The 23,441-nt window shown below is 40.9% G+C and overlaps 2 protein-coding genes across 4 annotated transcripts in view; both read left to right on the forward strand.

The window, feature by feature from the left end:
• PIP5K1B (phosphatidylinositol-4-phosphate 5-kinase type 1 beta) overlaps window positions 1-9,947 on the forward strand; it is an 84,480-nt gene extending 74,533 nt beyond the window's left edge. For both annotated transcript variants that reach the window (XM_015849099.2, XM_015849098.2), the window contains 2 exons: window positions 5,959-6,076; window positions 9,218-9,947. In XM_015849099.2, coding sequence (XP_015704585.1) covers window positions 5,959-6,076; window positions 9,218-9,220 — 121 coding nt within the window. In that variant the 3' untranslated portion in view covers window positions 9,221-9,947. The remainder of the gene's footprint in view (window positions 1-5,958; window positions 6,077-9,217) is intronic.
• Window positions 9,948-11,361: 1,414 nt separating this feature from the next.
• On the forward strand, window positions 11,362-21,852 carry FXN (frataxin). 2 transcript variants are annotated; one of them, XM_015849081.2, is made up of 6 exons: window positions 11,362-11,566; window positions 12,369-12,451; window positions 13,494-13,614; window positions 16,661-16,758; window positions 18,035-18,112; window positions 19,534-21,852. In XM_015849081.2, exons 1-6 carry the CDS (start codon window positions 11,438-11,440, stop codon window positions 19,685-19,687), a joined length of 663 nt encoding a protein of 220 aa, XP_015704567.1. In that variant the 5' UTR covers window positions 11,362-11,437; the 3' UTR covers window positions 19,688-21,852. The 2 variants fall into 2 exon arrangements, with proteins under 2 accessions (XP_015704567.1, XP_015704568.1); XM_015849082.2 differs by lacking the exon at window positions 18,035-18,112 and having other exon boundaries at window positions 11,372-11,566.
• The last annotated feature ends 1,589 nt before the right edge of the window (window positions 21,853-23,441 follow it).

The raw sequence follows: 23,441 nt of genomic DNA on the forward strand, positions 1-23,441 counted from the left end.
TTTTGTTCGTGCTGCCCCGGGTTTGTGCTCACTGTCCCGGAGTGAGCTCTAGAGAGAACTCCGTGACAACAGCTTAGGAAATAAAAGTAGCCTTCATCTAATTTTTTCAATTGAAGGAATTGGTAAATATTAATTTTCCTGCAAAAAAAAAAAAAAAAAAAAAAAAAAAAAATATATATATATATACTTCATGTGAGTCTGGTTTTCTGTATGGGAAAACTCTTGTACGTTATATTTAAATGTTCTGTCTGTGCACTTAGACAAATTTGCCTAAATTTGATTAAAAGAGGTGCATGCTAAGTGAATGTAAATCAGCCACTAAGTGGAGGAAGAAGACTTCAGTGCTTCAGTGCTAGAAACAGATGCACTGAAACAGTGGGGAAATCCCCATGGAAAAGAAAGAATTTGACTGCGATTGAAGCAACACATAATATGAAGGTTAAAGAAAATAGGGCTTTCCTGGTTCTTTGGTGGAATTACTTCGGCTTTTTGTGTGCTTTTGGTTTTGTTTTGCTTTTGATTTAAGAACCAAGATACAAAGTAGACTGCTTTAGGAAGATGAGAGCAACAGCACAGCTGAGCTCAGTCATGGGTGATCATCACTGAGTGGGAGAAAATAACTGTAAAATAAGTTTTTGCTTGGCTTTTTTTTCCCCTTTCAATCTACAAATTAACAGTGGGAACTCTGTGCATCATTGAAAGCATTCAAAAACTCTGTTCCACTCTAGTGTATTCTTTTTAACTAACTATGTGTATGGGGTCTTATTCTCTTCTGATGCTGCCTCACCTCCAATTTCTCTTTGAATGCTCTTCTGGAATTCTGCATTCAAACTGAATGATCATCAGTGATGCTGCGATGATGCTGTTGCAGAAAATTGAACTTTAAGGACTGCTTATAGCAAATATGTTGCATTAAGAGATTATGTACTTAAATACATATTTTACATGCGTACCTACTTCTGTCCATACATACTTACATATGGTTTTTTTGCCCCTATGTGTAAGTCTTGGGTACATATCAGATTCAGCTCAGTTATTTAATTTGAGAAAAGACTAGTTTGGAAATCTCATTAATGTGCTAGTAAAAGCTGTATTTTGTAATATCTGCAGAGGTTTTCATCAGTTTTATTTTTCTCTTTCTTCTGGTATAGGATTACTACTATAGTAGTCAATAACATGTAGGTAAAAAGGTGTAATGTATAGAAATATTTTGGAGGACTTAATGGTGTTTTAAAAGCTTCCTGCTTATTCATTACATTCTGCTGGAACAGCAGTTCTTTGACAAGTTTAAGAGGAAACACAGCAGAAAAGCAAATTGAAGTACACCAATTTAAAGGGCAGAACCCTGATACCTGCCATCCTGGAGATATAACAGAAAACACTGTCAGATTAAAATGTATTTAATCTTACAGTCTGATACTTTCCTTGTTCTTCCAGTGCCAGCACATATAGTACTGTTGTCTAAGCACACAGAATTCTCCCTCTCTCCAGTGATGTCAAAAGTCGATATTTAGATTTATTGGAGATGTTTTATGAAGTGTTTGTGGAAATAGAAGAGAGATCTATCTTGAGCAGTAAATGCTTGCTCTGGACATGTAACAAAATTAAATTAAAAAAAAAGAGCAGTTTCTCACTTGAAATGCCAAGTGGGAGGTAAATCTGGATGGTGCTCAGGTTTCACTAATTATATCTTTACTAAGGCATGTCTAAATTTTAATGACGTTAGCATCATATTATACCTAGTATAATGATCATATTATACCTAGTATGATGATCTCTGTATTGTGGTCTTTATATTCTTGAGAAAAATTAAACTGAAGTTAGATTTTTCTGGCAACTAGCAGGAATATTTCATTAATGAAAGTTTGTAAGACAGTCTTTTGTAAGGTTAGTCTTTTGTAAAGCATCTTTCCCTAGAGGGGGATCAGTGCTGACTTGAAAAGTGAAAGTCAGCTTGTGTTACAGTGGAACTAGAATCAAACAAAGAGTGAAGAACTGGCCTTGTGAATACAAGTTCCTCTGTCCATCTTGAGCAAGTGATACATTATGGTGCCTTGTAATTGCCTTGAGTAACCCTTTAATTTCATCTGTTCTCACTCCAGCCTTATGAGTGCATACATGCAGAAGGGGACACACTACCAGATAGTAAGTCAGTATGTAACAGTACTATAGACTTCATCAACATCTCTTTAAATGGTGAATTCTCACATTTGTGTTTCCTTATTCAATGAGTCACCTTGTCCCTTAGGCAAGATGAGCAAAGTGACTTCATTTGACATTGCAATTAAAAAACGGAGTTTTGCTATGTGTTCCTGTTGTTTTTAGTACCTGTTAAAAGAATTCTGTTATGTTGCTTTGAGTTTTCGTAGGAAGAACTCTGCATATGTAATAATGAAGGCATGCTTCCATCTGCTCTTACTGAATTAACTGGGTCTGATCCCACTCAGCTGTTGATACTCTGTGCTTAATGGAGTCCTAAGAAAAGCATGAGTGCTTTCCGTCATAGAAAAAAAAAGAGTGTTTCATTGCATGAATTTGTCCCTGTAGATCCTGCCTTTCATAGTCCACACTCATCCTTGCAGTTCTCATTTCACAACTAATTCTTTCTAGAAGGAAGATTCTGAGGACTTCTTTGAGCAGATTTCATGTGTAAATCCCTCCTCCAGGCTGCCATTGCTCAAGACTGCGCAGTCTAGACAATCTGAATGCTGATTGCCTACATGCATGTTCTCTTAAACCACATATATGTGTCAGCTGTAAAAATAACAAGCCTTATGACTTCAGTTGGCAATTGCAGCAGAGTATGCGTTTGTTCACCTTTGTATAGTTATAGAGTCATAGGACGACTTTTATGTCTCTCTTCACACCTCATGGTTTGCCACTACTGTCAGACTCCATCACTTGAAGACAAAAGCAGCATTTAGATGAGTCCTATTTACTTTTTTTTTTTCCAAGTCTATAGCTTTGATGCCTGTGAACAAATGTTATTAAAAGATGAACTGCAAGAGTTTTTATCTTTGTCCTACTTCTTCAGTTTTTACAAACTGCAAGACTGGGTTTTAGAAGTGATGTCTACATGGTAAATATGAGTCCCATGTTGGACAGACCCACAGATACCTGTTGTATGCATGGTAGATTTTCCACAGTGGTTGCTGTTTGAGCACTGTCTTTGAGCAGTGGCTCTACTGCCCATTGTCCTATTGGATGCTTTTCTGATTAAACTCTATAAACACATTTTAAAGTTTATGATGCAGTGAGGAGTTATTACATTATTGCACATAAGCAATATACTATAACTGTGGCAGAGTTGAGCTTTTGGCAAAAGTCGTTGCTTTCCTACTGATGCCTGCATGGGCTCCAGATGCAGTTGCATGGCAGCAACGTTAAATTTCCACTTTCTGCTTTGTGCGCTTTACTTATCAGCTTCCCAAAATGGACTGTGTATGTTCTTTTAAACACAAAACTTAAGTTTTCTTAGAGAATTTTTGTAATCTGCCCTATCTCCAGTTATTGAACTTAGGATATGTGAAAGAAAGCTTTGTCATTCAGCAGTTCTTCCATATTTCTTTTAGAAAACAGTTCTTCATACATGAGCATTAGAGTTCATCTCTGACTGTTCAGTGTGAAAGCACCAGTAACAAGAAGATTGTTAAGCTGTGGGGATTTGATTGTAATTAAACTATGAAGCAGCATCTCTGTATTGTTAGGTCTGTTCTTTCATGCCTGTTTCTGTGCAAGGGTCTCCTGCTGGTTTCTTTATTTTCCTGCTGGTTTTCTTTGTAAGTTTACTTTGTACTTTCCCCTACCCCTTTTCTCCCTTTTATTTCTGTGTGGTATTATGTATTATCTGTTTCTATATGTTCTCTGCTTTTTAGGAAGTTCACTAATGCTGCAACATTAATGGGAGCTGCTCTTTGACTTTTCTTTCCGTGTTGTTTTTGCGTCAAACTTCACTTGCTTCCTGTCTGTATAGTGGATTCCTTCAGCAGGCAGACCTACATGTCTCCTTGCATACCATAAGAAGAGGCACGCTCTGGAGGGCAGATGGCACAGTCTTTACTATGTGCCATAGAGCAGTAGTTTAACAATCTCACCACTGAGTACTGAACTCATTTTGCTGTGTTGTGAGGCAAAGTAGATGATAACAACAAACTAGCAAAAAAAAACCCACAACAAACTATGTAGTGCATTCTAATGGAGGAGTGGGAAAGGGAGAAAGTATGTATAAGAGTAAGCTGGTGAATTAACCAGAAGAGAACAGTAAGACTAGGACTTGGCCTTCTGATACAGGAAGGCTATAAAATAAAACATACTGGTGTGAATTGTGGAAAATCTCACCTCATCTGAATGCAGGTGCCAGAAGTTTTGTGAGAGGAGTTATGTAGAACAGCAGTGATGTGACTTAGTACATAGCAAATAACTATGTCGAGCTTCTTTTTCTTTTATACTTAACATAATACAGGTATAAAAGCTAAGTATTCTCTGCAGACCGCCTAACCTGCTCTTAGTAATGCAGAAAGTTGTTTTCCAGAGAGGCTGACCATTGACTTTGCAAATTTTATCAGTGTAGTAGCTGCTCTTTTTTTGTCTTTGCACATTTTGAGGCCTGAACTGAGCATCACCACTGGTCAAAATTATGCAAGAAAACAAAAGTGACTTCTTTTTTTTTTCCTCATTTACAAAAAACAGTGTCTTTAATGCCATAGCTGATTTGGTGGGAGATGATAAAAACAGTCACTGTTTGGCAACAGCCCCTTTCTTTCCTTCCTGTCCTTCCCTTTCCTTTTAGTGAAACGAAGTGTTGGCAGAAAACTGCTATGACTGAAATGTTCCATAATGGAATACAAATAAAGGGTGTTAGAAAACTGCTGCTAAGCCAATGGGGGCTGTGTCACTGTTGGGACAAATGAGTTAGTCTTACAATTGAAGAGATGCCTAATACACTGTATATAGTAAGAGGAGCAGTGTGTTTTGGTGAGTGTAGTACTGTGCACTTTATACTAATATGACATGAGGATGACCGATGATTCATTATTTTGTTGAGCATTTATATTTGCTTTCTGACTTGATGCCTGACCTGAAGCATGTCTAAACTGTGAAGTACTGCAAAGTGAGGGGGAAATTAATCCTCCTTTCCTCATTTACACACATGGCTGTGGCCTTGTCTTAACAGCCAGTTATAATGCAGAATTGTTAGCTTTCCTCTTCGTGTGTACGTAGGTAAGAACATCTGAAATATGGCTGTACAGAATGAAGCCCCTTCATTTCTGGCAGATAGTGAGGATAAGTGATTAAAGTGCTTAAATCCATGAAAGCACCATGGACAGCTTCAGCTCTGGTTACAAGTATTTACAAAACAAGGTTCTTGTGTAGTTGTATTCGTAGTTTCACATCCTTTCTCCATGGCAGCAAACATAAATCACAACCCTAACTGGAATAATGCAGCATACCAGTTCTGCTAACATTTCTTGCTTGCAGAGCTGTACCAATTACAGTGCACTCTTTTTCTTCTCTCACACTCTCATCTGAGCTCTTGGCTGCAAGTGATATCTTATCATCTACATGAGAAAGCCCAATTCTACTGTGCTTTATTACCAAGTTTCTTTTTTCTTCCATTTTAAATGAAGAAATGTTCCTAGGATTTATACCACTGTGATGTAGAAATTAGTGACATTACCCCACAAATACTATGACAGATTCATTGTTCCAGCAGAGTTCAAGAACAGTATTACTTCTTGGTAGCATTCTAATTGCAACAAAAGTAGAAATAATGTGGTTTGCATATGTTAGTCAAATATGAGCCCCCAGCTAACTACCTATATGCTTACTTATATTTATTTTCCTTCTTTAAAAGTTTTTGAAGCTTATATGTTAGAGAGAAATTTAAGATTTCAGCTGTGACTGAGCTCTCTGCAACCTATATTTTTTTGTTTACTGTAGTCTCCCTTCTCTTTCCAGCAAAGAATTGCCTTCAAGTTCCACATTCACTTTAGAAGACAGTGCCATCTATTTGACATCAGAACAGAGCACACTGGAAACAGAAAACGATAATGCTTCGGTTTTGGATGTCTATTTGGTAAGTTGCCAGTCTGCTCCTGGTAGGCTTTTCTTTCCCGTAATTGCTCTGATTGATGCCCAGGGGTGGAACTTGAATAAATACTGAATTTAAAGAACTACGGGTTCTTTGAGGTATTCCTAAGTTAGACATGTGCTTAAGTACCTTTGCAAAACAAATTCTTCAATAACTTTTGTGTCTATTAACTATTGTGTTAATAACAAATTATACTAAAATTTCTTTCAGGTTTCTGTAATTGTATGTCAAAATGTAATATTGCTAGCTGCTATTTATGTAAGACTTAGAAGTCACTGCTGCTGAAAAGAGAGCTGCAAAGGATTGAAAATGGCTTCAAGTGGGGAAAAAAAAAAAAAAAAAGATGAGTAACTGTAGTGATGTGCAAGCTCAGCCTGTTTGAAGTCCAGTTAGTGTGGTGATGATTTGTCAGATGAATTGCGTAGATAATAATATTGAGAATTAGTCATACTGTGGCTTATGACCAAATGCCAGTTTTATTATAGGATTCTGAAGTTGTAACTCCTAGCTGAAGATCTCTACTTTGTGTATTGTGGCTGTAGATGCATAGCTAAATAGACCAAGTGCTTGTCTTTGCCTTTTTGGAAACAGCAAAACTGTCTCCCTCTTCTTACTCTTCACTGTGCTTCTTTTCTTCTGTTCTCACTCCTACAGCTATGTATTGTGCCTGGTTCTTCTTTTGAACACTTCCTAGCTTGTATTCAGCCCCTTCCAACTGCTTACTATCTAATCCCTCATCTCTCCAATTATTTTCTCCTGGAAATATTTTCACTCCTTCAGCTATTTTTGAACCAGCAGTCTTTGCTCTCTCCTCGCATGAACTCTCCTCACATAAAAAATAGAATTCTTACCTGGCTCTGATCAAATGAATACCTGCGATTCCGTGTTCAGCTCTGGGGTTTCCAGCATAAGTAAGACTTGGGGCTGTTGCAGTGGGTCCAGAGGATGGCCACAAGAATGATCAGAGGGCAGGAACACTTTCCCTGTAAAGAAAGGCTGAGGGACTTGGGCACTGTTTAGCTCAAAGAGGAAAAGGCTTGGGGTGACCTTACTGTGGCCTTCTAGTACTTAGAGGAAAAATGGGGAGGTGCTTTTTATCAGGGAGTGTAGTGGTCAAGAAGTAATGACTGTAGATGGAAAGAGAGTGGCTTTAGATTAAACACTAGGAAGAAATTCTTTACACAGAGGGTGGTGGGGCAGTAGCACAGGCTGCCCAGAGAGGCTCTGGATGCCCTGTCCCTGGAGGCATTCAAGGCAAGGAAGGTGACCCTGCCCAGGGCAGGGGTTGGAACAAGATGATCTTTAAGGTCCCTTCAAAACTAGTGATTTCTGTGATTCTTACTACTTTGGCTATGGGGTTTGTAGCAGTCAGAAAGATCAGTGCGGTGGAATGGTTACAGGAGGTGTAATGACAAAGGGATTAGTGCAATGAAAAGGTGTTAAACAAAGAAAAAGGACAAGTGCTCACCTATCTCCAGAGACCTCAGTTTACAGGGGAAAGTAGGTGAATTACCCTCACCTGTGCTCCCAGGGCTGACCCAGTCCTTTCCCCGGGTGCTCCATCAGTGGTTCAGGCTGTGACTCAACAGTTACCATACAGGGTTGTACGTGCTACCATAACTCCTTGACAAGTGTTTGTTTTTCATTCGGGAACTTCTTCCTTCTCCATCTTCTACAGCATTTGATTCAATTCTGATCATATTGTAGTTTTCTTCAGAGTGCTGTTGTGAAGCAGTAACAACCAGGGCTGAAGTTAAAGCATTTCCCAGGCAGGATATGTGTAAGAACAAGTTATCAAATGTGCAGTCACACTGCGATGTATACCTCATATTTTGATACATTGCTCTCCTTCTGGAGCTTTGCCATTTTCACTGAAGAAATTGGTTAAGAAACATGGCAGATCAAACATTAACTTTGGGACTGTGAGAAAAGAATTTAGGCCTCCTTATTTACAGACAGGTTGAGTGAGTTTTCCCTGAGAGCAGAAGAATCCTTATGTGTTCTGTGCACATATTGGAACCAGTAAAGCACTCTATCCTGAAAGCAGGCTTTACATAAGGCTGAAAGAGGGAAGATGTGGTTGTTCCTCACAGTGAGGATCAGCTCATTCCTCCTCTCATCTCCTCTCTTGTCTATTTTATGTCTGTATTCAGCTATCCATTATCTTCTCTGTCAGGGGAAAAATAAGCCTATGTGTCTCCTAAAACTGGTGAAACAAAAGGTGAAACAAAAACCAACAAAAATCAGGTACTGGAATGAAGTTAGATTAGATTAAAAGCATATAATTTCTGATTACAATTAGTACATTACCTGAGTAAGCCAGGTGCTAAAATGACAGCTTCTATTGTTGCTAAGCTGCAAGTTCTCATGCCCTAAGGATTTTAATGCACTGTGTGGGGAAATAATCAACTCAAAATCAAATCCATGGAAAGAGAATTGAAGTGCAAAAAGATTCTCAGTACTGTAAGTACATTATAGAACCAGCGTGAGACATTTCAGATAGCAATTACAGGAATATATAAATATATATCTTGTTATTCTCATGCCATCCTCTTCTTAAAGTATTACTTAATTTTACTTACTTGTCCAGCAGTTTTCCTTCACACATTAATTTGTTCTGCATCCCATAAGTACAGACTGCCTGACAGGTTTTCGGCCTTGAGGCAGCCAGGTGATAAAGCAGCAGCATTCATTGCCAGACCTCAGCTGTCCAAACTGGGAATAGTCCCTGAGAAGTTACAGCTTTGCTAACCAGCAGTGATTGTGAGTGCCCTGTCCATAGCAGTACAGTTTGGAAGGGACTTTAAACATCTGGTTAATGAATGCAGACCTGCATCTTCTTCATGCTTTCATGAAGTTCTAGAGTGGGGTCAGCCCAGTCTTAGGTTTGCTTTTGTGTCCTCTTCTACAGTTGATACATTAGCTGAGATACGTTTGATTTGCTGCAAGATTTTGTTCAGTGTAAATACTAGTAATGAGTTGCTCAGCAGAGAACATCTTCTCTTCACCTGTGACTTTGGGGAATTAATATGTTACCAATTAATAATTCTGTACCAAGGCAAATAAATGCAGCTTCTAACTTTGCTTCTTTTGTTGTGTTGCTTTTTTTCCCCCCTGTTTTTACAGTAACAAAAAAAACACAAGAAGAATGAAAAGTGAGACAGAGAAGTGACCGTGGTTAACCAGGAGCACTTCCTGCAGGGGAGATTTGCTGAGCCTTGTAGACAGAAATAATCAGCTGACCTTATTCTAAGGATTGTCAGATCTTCAGCCTATGGAAAGGATGGATGGACTGGGCAAAAGCCACGTGAAACATTCCACACTCTGCTGTCATCTGCTCTCGCTTGCTGAACTGTGAAGACCTGTGTGTTTGAGCTGCTTTGACACTATATTGCCAATCACCCTTTTTTGGACTCGAAAGTAATATTTTCTTACTGGCTCCCTGGTGATTTCATTTGCATGCATCTTGTAATTATGCAAACAAAGTATATTATCTGCTTTGCCTATTTAAAAATAAGCACAGTGGTGAATAAAGTTAATTTTTTGCATATTTTCACCCTTCAGCTCTAATTGCTTAGATCCACAGAAGTGGAAGCTGGAATTGATATGAGGGTGAGGGTGAACCCTCTGCATATGCGAGATGGAAACGAGCCTTTAAAGACATTTTCACTGTCAGTGAAAGGAGAAATACGTTATTTATAACAAGGCCTTATGTTGTGTATATATATATAGTGTCTTTGAGATACTTTTGATTTCAGTTTATTCCTTGTAAAAGAGAAATTATATAATTTATTTAGTAAATACTACTGTAAACTATAGTTTTATCGACGAATAAAGTATTTTGTTCTCAAGACTATCGCGGCTGTCAGTGTGCTCCTGCTCTGACTGTGTCTCATGGACTTGAGTGGCACCTCCAGAGACGCATCAGCTGTAAGTTGGCACCTGAACTTGTCTTCTGCCAGCTCTATAATGAAGGGGAGAATCTTAAGTTGCACAGAACAAGGAAAGGAAAAAGCAAAGGGCATAACAGTGCTCCAGGTGCTTCACTGCAACGTGTCAGGTTTTTCTCTATTAGCAGCTGCTTCAAGATAAATACAGATGCTGTTTTGGTTCCCTTAATTTCTCCAGCAGCTGAGAGACGGCCACAAGCACCAGCTACCATCAACCAAAGACTTTCTACCTTGATGTGACAGTGTTTAAAAGCAAACAAACAAAGAGAAAAGGCCACGTAGCCATTGCTTCAAAAGTTTATGGGAGTCAGGGGTAATAGCAGTTAATGCAGGAGTACGAGCAGGTGAACCTGCTGCACTGCCAACACAGCATTTGGCACTTTAATCCCTAAAGTTCCGCTTTGTACCCCTGAAGGAATTTTGCATTGGCACATTTTATACTGATCTAATCCTGTAATGTCAACAAGGAGGAGGTTATTGCTCCTCTGTTGTGCACAGAATAGCAAAATCTAACCATGGATGGATTTTCTTCTCTTTGAGTCTCTATTAACCTGGAGCCTGTGTGCCATGATTGCCCCTTTTCCATGCTTTGAAATTGGATTGCTCAGTCTCAGCAAGGAGATGACCTTGTGTCATTAAAGCAAGAGACAAATCTGCGTGCCCCAAGGGCAAAGGATACTGTAGATGAGAGCTGTCTGCTCCACCACACATAGCGTGTACCATATTTAAAGTGCACCCATATGCAGACAGTTAGGGTTAGTGTCATTTGGAGTAAAATAAAGGAGCTTTTTAGCACTAGGTTAACCTCCAGAAGGCAAATATCTGTCAAGTATTCCCCTAAACAACCCATAGGGGTGTAGTGTCCAATTCACCCATCTGTGGGAAGACTCCAAGGGACACCAGATGTAATTGCAGCCATTCTGTCCGAAACCACAGTGTCTATATTAAACGATTTGCAGAATGAGCCACACTTTGTGTACAGGGTCTTTAACAGTTTCTTGTAAGTGAAAACAGGCACTGAATACTTGAGATAGGAAATCCTGGCAGGCTACCGAGCTCACTGAGACAACCTTCAGCAAAGCGCATGCACTTCCAGCTCTTCCCTTCTTGGGGTTTTGTTTTGTTCTGCAACTATGTTACTCTACTGGGAGCAACAAGGGATGGCAGCTCAGCAGCATTCATGGTCATAACTTGGATACTGTTTCTTTCTCTAGTACGTGAGACGCTATGAAACACTGAAGGTTACAAAAGGTTTTGCAACTCTTTAAGGAGTTTTTGCAGCCACCCGCTGTGCTCGCGGCCCGGCCCCGCGCTGCTGGTCGGTGCCGGCGGAGGGCGGTAGCGGCCTGCTCGGTGCCGGCTCCTCCCCGGCCTGTTCCGCAGCGAACGGGGCGGCATGTGGAGGCCGGGGGCGGCCGCTGCTGTGCGTGCGGCACGGCGTGTGGCGGCGGCAGCGCGGCGGAGGAGCGGTGGCCCCGGGGAGGCCTCGAGGGCGGGGGCAGCAGCCGCGGTCCGCAGCCGGGCGGTGAGTGAGTGAGAGCGGGCGGCGGCGGCGGACGGGAGCGGTCTGCGCCCAGGGCGGGAGGGGGCGAGCTGGCGGCGCCGGGCCGGGCGGGGTGCTGCCGGTCCCGGGGCGGGGAAGGCGCGGCGCCGGGCCGGGCGCTTCCTCCAGCCCCTGCGGTCGCCCAGGCACGGGGCCAGCCGAGGCCTCGCCGGGCCCGCCTCTCCGCTAGGCCGGGGCTGCTGGCAGCTTCCATGGCACCGGGTGCAGCCGTCGGGAGTGAGAGCAGCGATGGAGCCGCAGCCTCGTGGCCTGACCCTGAGGGCTGGAGTGGGCCCGTGGGTTTGGGCCCCGAGAGCATCGAAAACGCGGAGGGGTCGCAGTGTCCTTTATGGGCCGTCGGGGTTGCGGTGGCACGGGACGGTGCTGTGCTCCGTGCTGGGATCGCGGCCTGGGAGCGGCCGTGCGTCCGCAGCACCGAACCGAGCAGGGAGGAGCGTTGTTTTCCTCTCCTGAGCACGAAGAGGCGCGGCCGTGTGCCTGTTAAAACGGCATCTGCTTTTCTGCGCGGTCTGATGGCTTTCGGTGCACACGGAGTCGCCGGGTCACCCAGGAAGAAGCGCTGTCCCGGGCTGTACATGGCAGCAGGCCGGCTGTGCCTGATGGACGGCCCGTAACGGTGTGTCCTTCCCCTCAGAGGGGCTGTGCCCGGGTCACTGAAGGATTCCCTGTATAGTCCTTCCTACAGTGGCTCTGTTTGATTTGTGTGACCAATACACAGTTTGTGGTCTTCACGTTATATCTTTTAATTTCCCTTTTTCAATAGCAATTGCAGTATGCTGCGGAGGTGAGGAGCAGTGCTGTGCACTTCATGAATTTAAGAAGTACAGGAACTCTGAATGACAAAAGGTAAATTTCGTACTCAGGATATTCTAGGGATACCTGGGTGCCTGAGTTGTATCAGTGTACAAGCCCTGTCTGATCCTGATGCCCTCAGTTCTCCACACCTGTGGGGTGTTCCTGGGGCAGCCATGACTCAAGTGTCATGCAGTGTGTTTTGGCAGCTGGCTTACAAGAAACCTAAAGAAAAATACACAGAGCATTCTAGTCAGTTGAAAGACACTGAGTCACCTGGTTCATTATAACAGTTGTTTTGCCACACCTATTAGCAGAATACATGGTTTCTCCCAGTTGTCTGCTGCTGGAGATACCCACCTACATGCTCAGTTAAAAATGACTCTGCTATGGGTAGAAGAACGTAGGAGATTTGATTACGTTTGGTTAATTAAAATTATTTAGACTTTGTTCTCACTTCTTTTGCTTGCTTAAAGAGAATAACAGAAGCTGTCTCACAGATGTTGCAAACCTTAATTGTTGGCTACAAGGTGCTTTGAGACTCTCTGAAGGAGGTAATTGTAGAAGGATTAGTTCATACGCACGTTGTAAATGATGTCCTACACCTGGATTGCATTGCTGATCCCAGCTGAGAAATCTAATGCTGCATGTAGACATAGGGTTTGACACTCATGTTTCTAAAGCTGCTTGTGGCTGCATTTGGATCCTTACTGTCAAATGGTGTGTGTGCCTCAACAGGAGGTGCTTGAGTCTATTTGTGGAGCTTCAAATAGTGCTTCTTGCACATCGTTTTCATAAAAAGACTGTATTTTGAAGTCTGTGTCTGTCTTCTTGATACTCAGGGGCCATCATATCTATAAGACTGAGTATGCCATCTTTAGTTAGAGGTCTCTACTACCCAAATATTGAAATTCCACCTCCACATGTAAAGTGCATTGTAACCTCCATTACCACAAGGAAGATGACTGTTTGTGTCCTTAGAGGGAATGCTAACCGTGAAGCAGTGTTGATATTTTCCCTGTGATAAACACAGCAATGATGTACCACCTTCCCTGTTTTCCCTCCCTCCCACCATGTGACTGTGTGTTATTTGTAGCTCCTTAGATGAGACCACCTACGAAAAGCTGGCTGAAGAAACACTGGACTCCTTGGCAGATTTCTTTGAGGACCTCACGGACAAGCCTTTTACCCCAGAAGACTACGATGTCTCTTTAGGGGTATGTTGTAAAGATTGCATTAACCATTCTAATTCTAGTAGATTTTTATTTTTTACTTCAGAGGAGAGTTCTGCATCAGTCACCTTAGTGACAGCTGTTAAAATATCTTTCGTATTTATTTGTTATGGCTTTACTGCTAAAAACCTGCCTTTTGGTAAGAAGTACCTTGTGCTCTCATATAATTTGAGGATTTAAAGAAAGTTTAGCTGGCTGTGCTGGAGCAACAGAGGATGCAACATTGCAGTAGGTGGCTGCAGAAATGAGAAGCGAGTCTGCCACAGTGGGAAGGCTTCAGTCCAGTGGGACACAGGGTATCCCATAGCCTGACAATTGGAGCCTTTAGTAGGTCCCCCACTTAAATTCTTTCGCAGAGGTGACAGGCTGATTAGAAATGCCATTGTGTTTCTTTCAGGAGTTTATCAGTTTTATATAAAATGCCTGAAATGGGCCATATCTTACAGTTTCTATGTGACTTGGAGTAGACTGTGTTTCTCCCTGTACTGGCAGGTGTAACACAGGTCTTCCCTTTAACATGTTTAATCTGTTTTGCAAGATTACTGCTGTCAGTTCATATCCTACCACTTGGAGATGGCTGTCCACACACCCCACCACTCAGGGTTCTGTACTCGGGATGTTTGACTATGTGGTTTGGGTTGCGCTGTGCAAAACAAACTGACCAACAGTGTAGTTTGTTTCTCTGTAATTGCATCATCGTAATGTTTGTTATTTATTTTGCATTGTTAGGGTCGAAATATTGTTAGCTGGATATCACTGATGCACTTAGCAACTATTATTTGTTGGTTTAATCAAATATGCAGTAATGTCATGGCTGATGACTTTTCTGGTGGATAGCTTAACTGTTACTGTTCAGCATATCAGACAAAAACGAGCAAAAAGATTGTCATCAACCTTTTTAGTGTTTTTAAGCACTTCATTACATGAGAATTGTGAGTCATCTCCCTGCCCTAATTTTATCTTCAGGCACTGAAGAGTGTTTTGTGTTTGACATTCGCTCCCTGTGAGGCTCTACTGAATTGTTTTTACGTCCATCCTAATTTTTATAAGTAATCCTTTGTAGCACAGGCTGTATGATGACACATCATCTTAGGAGTTTTTGTTAAATACCTCTAAGTCTACCCAGGATTGTTTCAGAGAAGCAAAACCAGTACTGCAGCGTGCCACGAGGTGGCAAACGTGAGAAAGGTCATTTGGTGCCTGTGAGTTCTTGGGAACTGCAGTTCCTCACACAGTTTGTAACCTCGAATCCAGGGAGGGGGGTGAGGAGAGTCTTTTGATGGATGTGTACGTTTTACCAGGAGGTAACAAACATTCACATAGTAGTACAAAATATGTGTGAGAGCATGGAAAGAATACAAACAGAATGTATTATAAGTTCCTAAAAACTCAAGTTGTGTTTTCCAGCATTTCAAAAGTATTGCAAAATACATGATTCAAAGTTTTAAACCCAGCAATAGAAGCTGACTTTTATTTACTTTGCTATGACGGAGCAGCAGCGCTCTCCAACAGCTGACAAATGCTATAAGCACTGTTCAAAAAACGTTAATTCCTCAGAAACCTGTTTGCTTACAGTGTGTGATACACAGCTCAACGTTGTGCTGAATACTTTATGTATGGCACTAAGGAGCCCACAGAAGAATGCTGAGGTGATTGTAGCCATATTCAGGGTGTGCTCTTTTCTGCTCAATCTCTACAGATCTAAGACTGGCAAGGTATAGAAAACATTGAGTTCATGATGACTAGAGAAGTCACTTATTCTTGCACTTATAAAACAATTGCCAGTTAATATAACTGGCTGGGCAACCTGATGGCTGCAGGAAGCAGCTGTGCCTTTATGTATATATTACTGCTTACAGCTGTAGAGGTGTTATTAAGCACAAGCAGAGCATGCAGATTGGAATAAAAAATTCAGACCCTGAGAGTATTATTTCATTGCTGATAATTCCTAAGATATGTCAGAGACCTCCTGATTTTTAATTACTCTGTAGGAAAAGAAAGCACTAAACTGCCACATGCTACAGGATAGGACAGGGAAGCAATAGGTGGCTGAAAATTATTTTTCCCACAGGTAATTGTTTATACATAGGTAGTAGCATTAAAAGTAATAGCTCTAGTAATACATTCTAAGGCATAAAACATAAGGATCCATTACAGAAGATTTTGTGCTGTAGGTTGTGAAGTATTTGAGTAACTGTAGGTTAAACATGATTGGTTTTTCTACCCAAGTCACCAAGTTACAGTCTGTAAAGATGGGAATTTTGACCAGCATAAATTCAGCTCACTTGTCAGTTAATTTGTGTCCAAATATTGGGTTGTGGGGTTTTTTTGTTCAAGTTAGGATATAAACATTTTTGTCAGCTTCTCTTCTGTGTGAGCTTGTGAGAATGTCAGAAAGATGAATCATATTGTCACTTAGAAATGTGCATAAGAAGGAGAACAGAAATGCTTGCTAGGATCATGGTCTAACACTGGCACACCTGAAAGAAAACAGGCCTTCTGGAGTAGAGAGGGGGAACATTTTTAAGGTGTGATTCAGGATCTAGGCACTTCATCAGAGTTATTGGAGTAAAGAGTTGTGTTTATTCTCTTGGGAACTGTTAACGAAAAGTTAAGTAAAATTGAGTGTCTCAGGAATTCAGTCTTGACGCAGAAAGATCCTTGACTCGGAACCACACCAGCTCCTGCACAGAAAAGGTTGGCTTTGAGTCATGTTTCCCCCTTTCCAAAACAAACTACCAGCTCTTCCAAGATCACAGATCAGAGCTCAAATGTATTCACTGAGTCGTGCTATTGTGAGTGGTGCAAGCACACTAAATCAAAGTAACCAGAAGGTCAGGCTCAAAGTTATCTTTAATATTAGCACATTGCTTATTCGTAACATCAGTTCTTCCAAGCTTTTGCTACCTGGAAAATAGTTAGGAATGTGATGCAGATATGTGAGTTTGTGTTTATTTACTGCAATGATGTATTTCTTGTCAAGTAGCAGGTTACAAACTTACATTTCTACTTATTTTCTTTGTGATTCAAGAGTGGAGTTTTAACAGTTAAATTGGGTGGAGACATGGGAACGTATGTAATCAATAAGCAAACACCAAACCGTCAGATTTGGCTGTCCTCACCCACCAGGTAAGTTACGTGCAAGGTATGTCACACCTGAAAACTGGGTGGAAATGTACTTCCCCTTTTTCTTAGCATTGAATGGATTAGATTACCTAATACCACAAATAACCCTGTTCCTTAATGTATGCTCTAAGTGTGATTTAATCTAAATGTTTGTTAAGAATTCGTTACAGAGGTTTGTGGCCTGGTGCAGTATACCAGTATGCCTAAGTTAATCGAGAAAACATGTAACAGAGTTTTCATGTGCTGTTCCAGTCCAAAACCAATGTCTGCAAGAGTATAACCTACTAACAGGGGAAAAAAAAAACACAAAACAAGGCAAGAAAAACCCAGCCACAGCAACAACAACAATAAAAAAACAGCAAGCCAGCCACGATTAAAAAAAGCACAACGAAGCTCTGTTGGAAGAAGAGAGATGGTGATGTTATAATCTAAACTGCTCTTTGTGTTTAGACAGGGTGGCTCCTTCCCCTTAAAGCTTGTGGGATTTCCTGCTTTATGTGCTCTCCCACTGGTTGTTTTTGTCAAGCTTCTGCACTTTATGGGAGTCTTGGCTAGCTGTTCCCTCTGCCTTCTCTAATGCTGCATTTTGATCCGTTTAGTTCTTCTAGATGGTTTCACCTGGGAGGGCAGCCAGATATGTGGGGGAAGTTACAGCTGACTCCCCTTCCAAAAAGCAGTGTCTTCTACCACCATTCTTCTGCGAGCACACAGGGAGTCAGTGGCTGCCACTGGTGAAGGAACCAGCTAGCTGGAAACTATGAGCATGCCCAGCAACTATGCAGGCATACTTCTTGGAGGCTGCTTGTAGAGAATGTATTAATTGCAAAACAGTTTTGTAGTAGTTGAATTCTGTAGGTTTGCATAGGCAAAAAAAGAGGAAAAAAAATGTTTAAAGAGAATCTTAATAGAAGTGAAATTTGCCTAAAGAAAGTTCTCACTTTGCTGTATTAAACTTAGGTATTGGTTGGTGCACAGCTTATTTTGCAAGTCATCTTTCTCTATGAATAACTTCTCTCCAATACCAAAATCCTTGTGTTGTTTTTTTTAATTAAATAACTTTCCAACAAGTACGTGGCTTTTTAACTTTCCAACAAGTACATAGCTTTTTAAGGCTGGCCTAGCAAGCTTATTCTTCAGACAGACACAGTCTGTGTGTCACCATTCATTCATTCATTCATTCCATGTATTTTGCACAAAATAAAATTCCTGAGCTTGGATTCTGCTTAAGAGGTCTGTAGGGTTTTTGCGTCTGTGACACAAAGTTTTCATTTACTTACAGAAGCCAGAAATCGCAGATTTGTTACCTATCCGGAGCCAGATCTCAGCTAAGATATCCAAGTGCCAGAATGTGGAATTTGTGAGCACATGCCAAAGTTGCAGCATTCTTAATTGTTCCATTTGTGGGGGAAAAAAAAAAAAAAAAAAAAGAGAAAAAACTGAAAATTCTGGGCATTTTTCAGCATTTGTTGTGAAAAATGATTCACCAGCGAGTGTTCCTTTTTGTGCTTCCTTAACTGATGATGCTTGAATATTGTGGAGCGTGTTGTTATCGTGTCAGTACACCCAAGTGAACTTTGTTTCTTCTAGCCTAATTTTGTTGACAAACTGAGAAGATAAAAAGTGTGTGTGTAATTTGGCAGCAGTGCAACTGCATTAATTTCATGTAACTCATTTGACTGGAAAGACTTTTGAACCTTACACAGCATCTTTTAGTAATACCTTAAGGTGATATTATAGCTCATTTTCTTTAAAAACATATGCGGGCTTTGTATGAGAATATGATATTTGGCCTTTGTAAGCATTTGTAGAGCTCACAAGATCATTGCTTAAATTACAAATGTAAGTGAAAACACTGTATTTCTACAGTATTGAGGAGATTCAGAGAACTGTGGCAGTGTTTCATTGCAAATTCTTACCACTGGTATTTACCATGTAACATTCCTGGGTGTAAGGCAGCATGAACACATGCTGCACAGGCAAAGATGTTCCCTATTCACAAACAGCAAGTGAGGTAGCAATGGAAGCCATGTATTACTTCTTATAGCTTGTTTAGTGGTCTAAAATTTCATTTAAATACTGTGAATACTTCGGGGTATTTGAGGTTCAGATTAGTTGTTCCTTTTATGTTGGAAGAGCACCTTTCAATCACTGCTCCTGCTTCAGATGTGGAAAGTTAGGTGGCTACAGAGGTCTGTAATGGAACCCAGGTGTTCTGGTTATTAATTTCTTAACTCTTAATGCAAGAATGAAGAATCAAGCCAACAACTATATAGTAGCAGAGTGGAAAACAGATTTTTAATGCAGAGCTCCCATATGGCAGTACATATTTGCATTCAGATGGTATATTCTTTTATTGAATCCAAAAGTGAGTGAGGATGGCGGTATCTGTTCTGCTGTCTTTAAGTTATCTGCACGTAACTGTGCTGTAGCAACTAATCAGCAGCATCAGTTTAGCCACACATAAACATCCCTTAATGATAGTTGTGTATGAGAGAATTATGTGGGTGATGGAGGAAATGGGGGAGACTAGTGCCAAAAGCAAGAAAGACAGGAGCTTGTGTCGGCTTGGAGTAACTGGTACATCTTGCCAATTTTTACATAAGTCACTGAGATGGCACAGCACTTCCCGGCAGCTCTGGCCTTTTCTGCTCCATTTCCCCACGCAGCCCACACGTCTGTTTTCACGCTCTTTCTGGGCACTTTCTGGGTTATGTTATAAATGCATGCCTCGAGCATGTTATAATAACCTGTACTCACAGCATGTGTTTTGTTTTCCAGTGGGCCCAAGCGCTATGACTGGACTGGACGGAATTGGGTATATTCTCATGATAGAGTATCCCTTCATGAACTACTATCAAAAGAATTTTCGGCAGCATTAAAAACAAAATTGGATTTATCCTGCTTAATATATTCTGGAAAAGAAGATACTTGATGATGTGCTACCTCATGGAAGTTTAAAGACTTGAACCACCAGCACTTCCTTGGTTTCTGAGTACCTGAGCTTACTTTTGTTGTTGTTTTCTTGACATGACTATGTCCAACAATATGAAAATAATATATATTTTTCCCTAGTGCTTAGTCTTTTGAGTTTCTCTGATGCAGCTTAAATGTGTATCTGTGCAGTACAGGTAGATGAGATGTCCATTCATTCCCGTCACTGCATTTTCTACTTTCTTACCACTGAAATCATCTGTGGTCCTGTTTGGATGTAAGGACTGGCACTGGGTGACCTCCAACCAGTACACAAAAGCCAAATTATTTTTGTGAAATATTAACCCTAAACAAGAAATATGTGTGAATCATAATGATGTAAGTTATGGTACTGTGATGCGCTGTATTACAATTTGCAGCTATTGGTGTAGGGAACCTGCTTTGGCAGGGGGGTTGGACTCGATGATCTCTAGAGGTCCCTTCCAAACCCTACAATTCTGTGATTCTGTGATTCTATTGATAAGGTTTTAGTGCAGGGCATCAAATTGAACGTGTTGTGAAGAAAATGACTGTGGCAGAGGAGAAGTTTTAGTTTTGCAAGATGGATGTAATTTTTCTCTCAGTGTTGCAGAACTTGCTCACTTCTCCGAGTTGTGGATTCTTTGACATGGGGATATTTTTCAGAGCTAAACTGCCTACAGGTCTGTGTGTTTGTAAGCATCGTGTGACTCAAAAAGGCTGCTGTGCAGTGTCTCTCTGCCAATACTTTGTTCTCTTCCTGTGATGTTTTTCTTCCTGTTTCTACTCTTTGTTGAGCAAAAATATGTAATTTATTGCCTGTGTTTTAGTTGGTAAATGGAGATTATGTCATGCTAGCAAAAATTTGCACTGCTGCCTTTCTTAAGTGGGCTTGAATTTTCACCATGATGCAGCATAGAAGCATTTTAAAGCTTTTACATTTTGAACTTGGAGAACACTTCAACACTTGCAGTGTTGCATTATTGCCACTGACTATTTTTAATTGCCTTTAAAAGGGAAGCAGAGATGTTGACAGATTACTGAGATAACGTGAAATATTTTTTTATTGTATTATAAGCATATGGCGTAAGATGTTTCAATGCAAGTTAATTTTCTTCTTGCTCATTCTGACACTTGACTAGCTTATCTTGATGCTTTTGGCTCGCTAGAATTATACAGGTGTGATTAATTCTAGATAGCATCATTGCCCTGTAGTTGCATTTGAAGTGTATGTTGTTACCAACTATTTCTCACCATGAATTAAATAGAGGGTGCCATTTCCTTGGAACACGATCATGATCGATTGTACAGACTGATGATGTGATTTGTGCAAGCTGTTACACGTGGTTTCTAAATCAAAATAAGAGAAGGCCAGTATTATCTGAAATAGAAGCTACTGAATGACTTGCAACTGGTGCATAAGATTTTTTTCTTCAGATGAAAGCTAAAACAGGACATCTTTTTGTTATTTGAATTTAAAACTTTAAAACAAACAAAAAAAAGCATAGAGAGTGATGGTATTCTGATCAGTCTCCTAAGTAATTGAAAAAGCTATTTGGACAAATGTAGATAGAAGCTCATCACCTAATACGAGAATCAGGGACGTTTCTCCCTGGTTCTTCCTTTGCCTGATCACACATAACTTGTCTAATTGTTTTTTTAGTTGCCTTTTCAAAAAAGTACTTTCCTAAGTAATTTGCATGCAACTTACCCATCAACGTGTATCTGATTCATATTTTGAAGTTCATTCTCCATGCCCTTTCATCATCATAGAACCGTAGAATCCCTAGAGGTGGAAGGGACCTTTAAAGGCCATCTAGTCCAACTCCCTCGCAGTGAACAGGGACACACACAGCTCCATCATGTTGCCCAGAGTTTGATCCAGCCCCATTTTGATAGTCTCCAGGGACTGAGCAAGCTGTTCCAGTCCCTTGCTGCCCTCACTGTAAAAGACTTTATATCCAACCTGTTTCTATCTGCTTGAAGCCATTTTCCCCTTGTTCTGTCACAACAGACACCACTAAAGAGTCTGTCCCCTTCTTTCCTGTAGCTCCCTTTGAGATACTGAAAGGCCACTCTCAGGTCACCTTGGAGCTCCCTCTTCTTATACAGTTGTTCGCACCAAAATAAAGCTGTGTGTTGAATTCATTGTGTTAAGGTGTTATTTCCACTATGATGATAAAGATCACAGTTGTGCATATTATGCTGAATTTTTAGTGTTTCTTAAAATGCTTACTCTAATGTTCTATTCGGGACTTGGCTAGCCAGAGTGGCTTTTCTAAGTGCATTTAGCTTTCATGTTTGAAATGCCTTCCTTTTCTCTTGTAGCACTACTGCTATTTATGCAAGCTGTTTCCTGGTTTTAGCTAGCTGAGTAACAATGTGATTTAATCTAACTGGGAAAGATGAATAGCATCAGCGAGATAGGAGGAGGGATTCTTATCCACGTATACAAAGTGAATCATAGGACATGACTCATTCGTGCTCTAATACTGGTATGGAATTCTAAGTAAGGGCAAGGCCTCAAAACAGCCGTCATGTCTGTGAGTGGAGGCACAAGAGGAGTTCTAATCCTGATGTCAGACTTCTCATATTGCCCCAAGACAAATAAGTCTTCTGTAGTATTTTTTTTCTTTCAGTGCCCTACCTATATTAGCTGATTGCTCCACAGTCACAAACTTGACATCACGTCAGTTGTTTCTTTCTTCACGTCTCTGAAAAGGAAGACCTGAAGGAAAATCCTCTGATACTCATCACAGACGGTTAATAATTGCATTACTGGTGGCTTTTTCCCCATAAAACAGTTGCTCCATCCTCTGTAGAGGAAAACACATAAAGTGCTTTTGAAAGACAAACATTGGCATCTGAAGTTAAATTGAATACTCAAGAGAGAGGGAGGTGTGTGGGTTTTTTTTTTAAGATGTATCAGTTTTCTTCCATAGCTAATCACACTTTCTGCAGTTGATGACAGTGTTTGCTCCTGTGCTACAGCCTGAACATCTCAGCATTTCTAACCTTGCTAAAAGTCATTTCCTGTGCTCCAGCCATTCCTCTAGAAATCCTTACAGATTCAGGTGGTGGAGCTTAGCATACCAGAACTGCTTTCCATCTGTGGTGGTCGTAACATGAGTTACATGCCTAAATGCTTGGCTGGTGTTTCTTGTTTCAGTTTCCTTTCTGCTTGTAACTATTAGGCAATGTTGTCTCCTGTCTGTATGGTTGTTGCATATGTTAACTCGTCTTGTCTTGTTCTTAACATATTCCTGAAGTCCTTTAGCATCTTGAGAAATGGGATATAGATGTGTTCTGAAGAACTCTGAGGTGAGTAGGGAATGGGGAGTTGGGGGGGGGGAGTGGTGGTGTTGGAATTCGTGTTTAATTACTGTCAGCTTCAGGTTAATGGTTGAACTCCATCATTGTACTAACCAGTGCTGGAATGTGAGGGAGGAAGGCAGAGGCCTGCCAAAATACTTAGAAGAACACTGAAAATAAAGAAGGAAACATGGGAGGGGTGGAAGACAATCAGGAGGAGATTAGCTGTGCCCAAGGGCTGGTGGTGCTGGCAGGACACGGGGGAGAACAGGGGCAAGCTGTGTCATGTGGCACCTTTGGGGGTGGCTTTTTAATTTCACACCACTATTCATATTAATTTAACACTATTATTTTACAATTCTACCAAATCAAGCAGATGTTCCAGTCCCCATTGCTGTTGAGACTTTTTAACTCTCATTTAAAAA

This window comes from Coturnix japonica, chromosome Z (genome assembly GCF_001577835.2).
Source record: "Coturnix japonica isolate 7356 chromosome Z, Coturnix japonica 2.1, whole genome shotgun sequence".
In the NCBI taxonomy this organism is placed as follows: domain Eukaryota; kingdom Metazoa; phylum Chordata; class Aves; order Galliformes; family Phasianidae; genus Coturnix; species Coturnix japonica.

Coding starts and splice junctions, on each gene's coding strand:
- FXN (XM_015849081.2), top strand. CDS start 11,438: ATGTGGAGGCCGGGGGCGGCCGCTGCTGTGCGTGCGGCACGGCGTGTG. Junction 13,615..16,660: donor ACTACGATGTCTCTTTAGGG/GTATGTTGTAAA, acceptor TTGTGATTCAAG/AGTGGAGTTTTAACAGTTAA. Junction 18,113..19,533: donor AGTGCCAGAATGTGGAATTT/GTGAGCACATGC, acceptor TTTGTTTTCCAG/TGGGCCCAAGCGCTATGACT.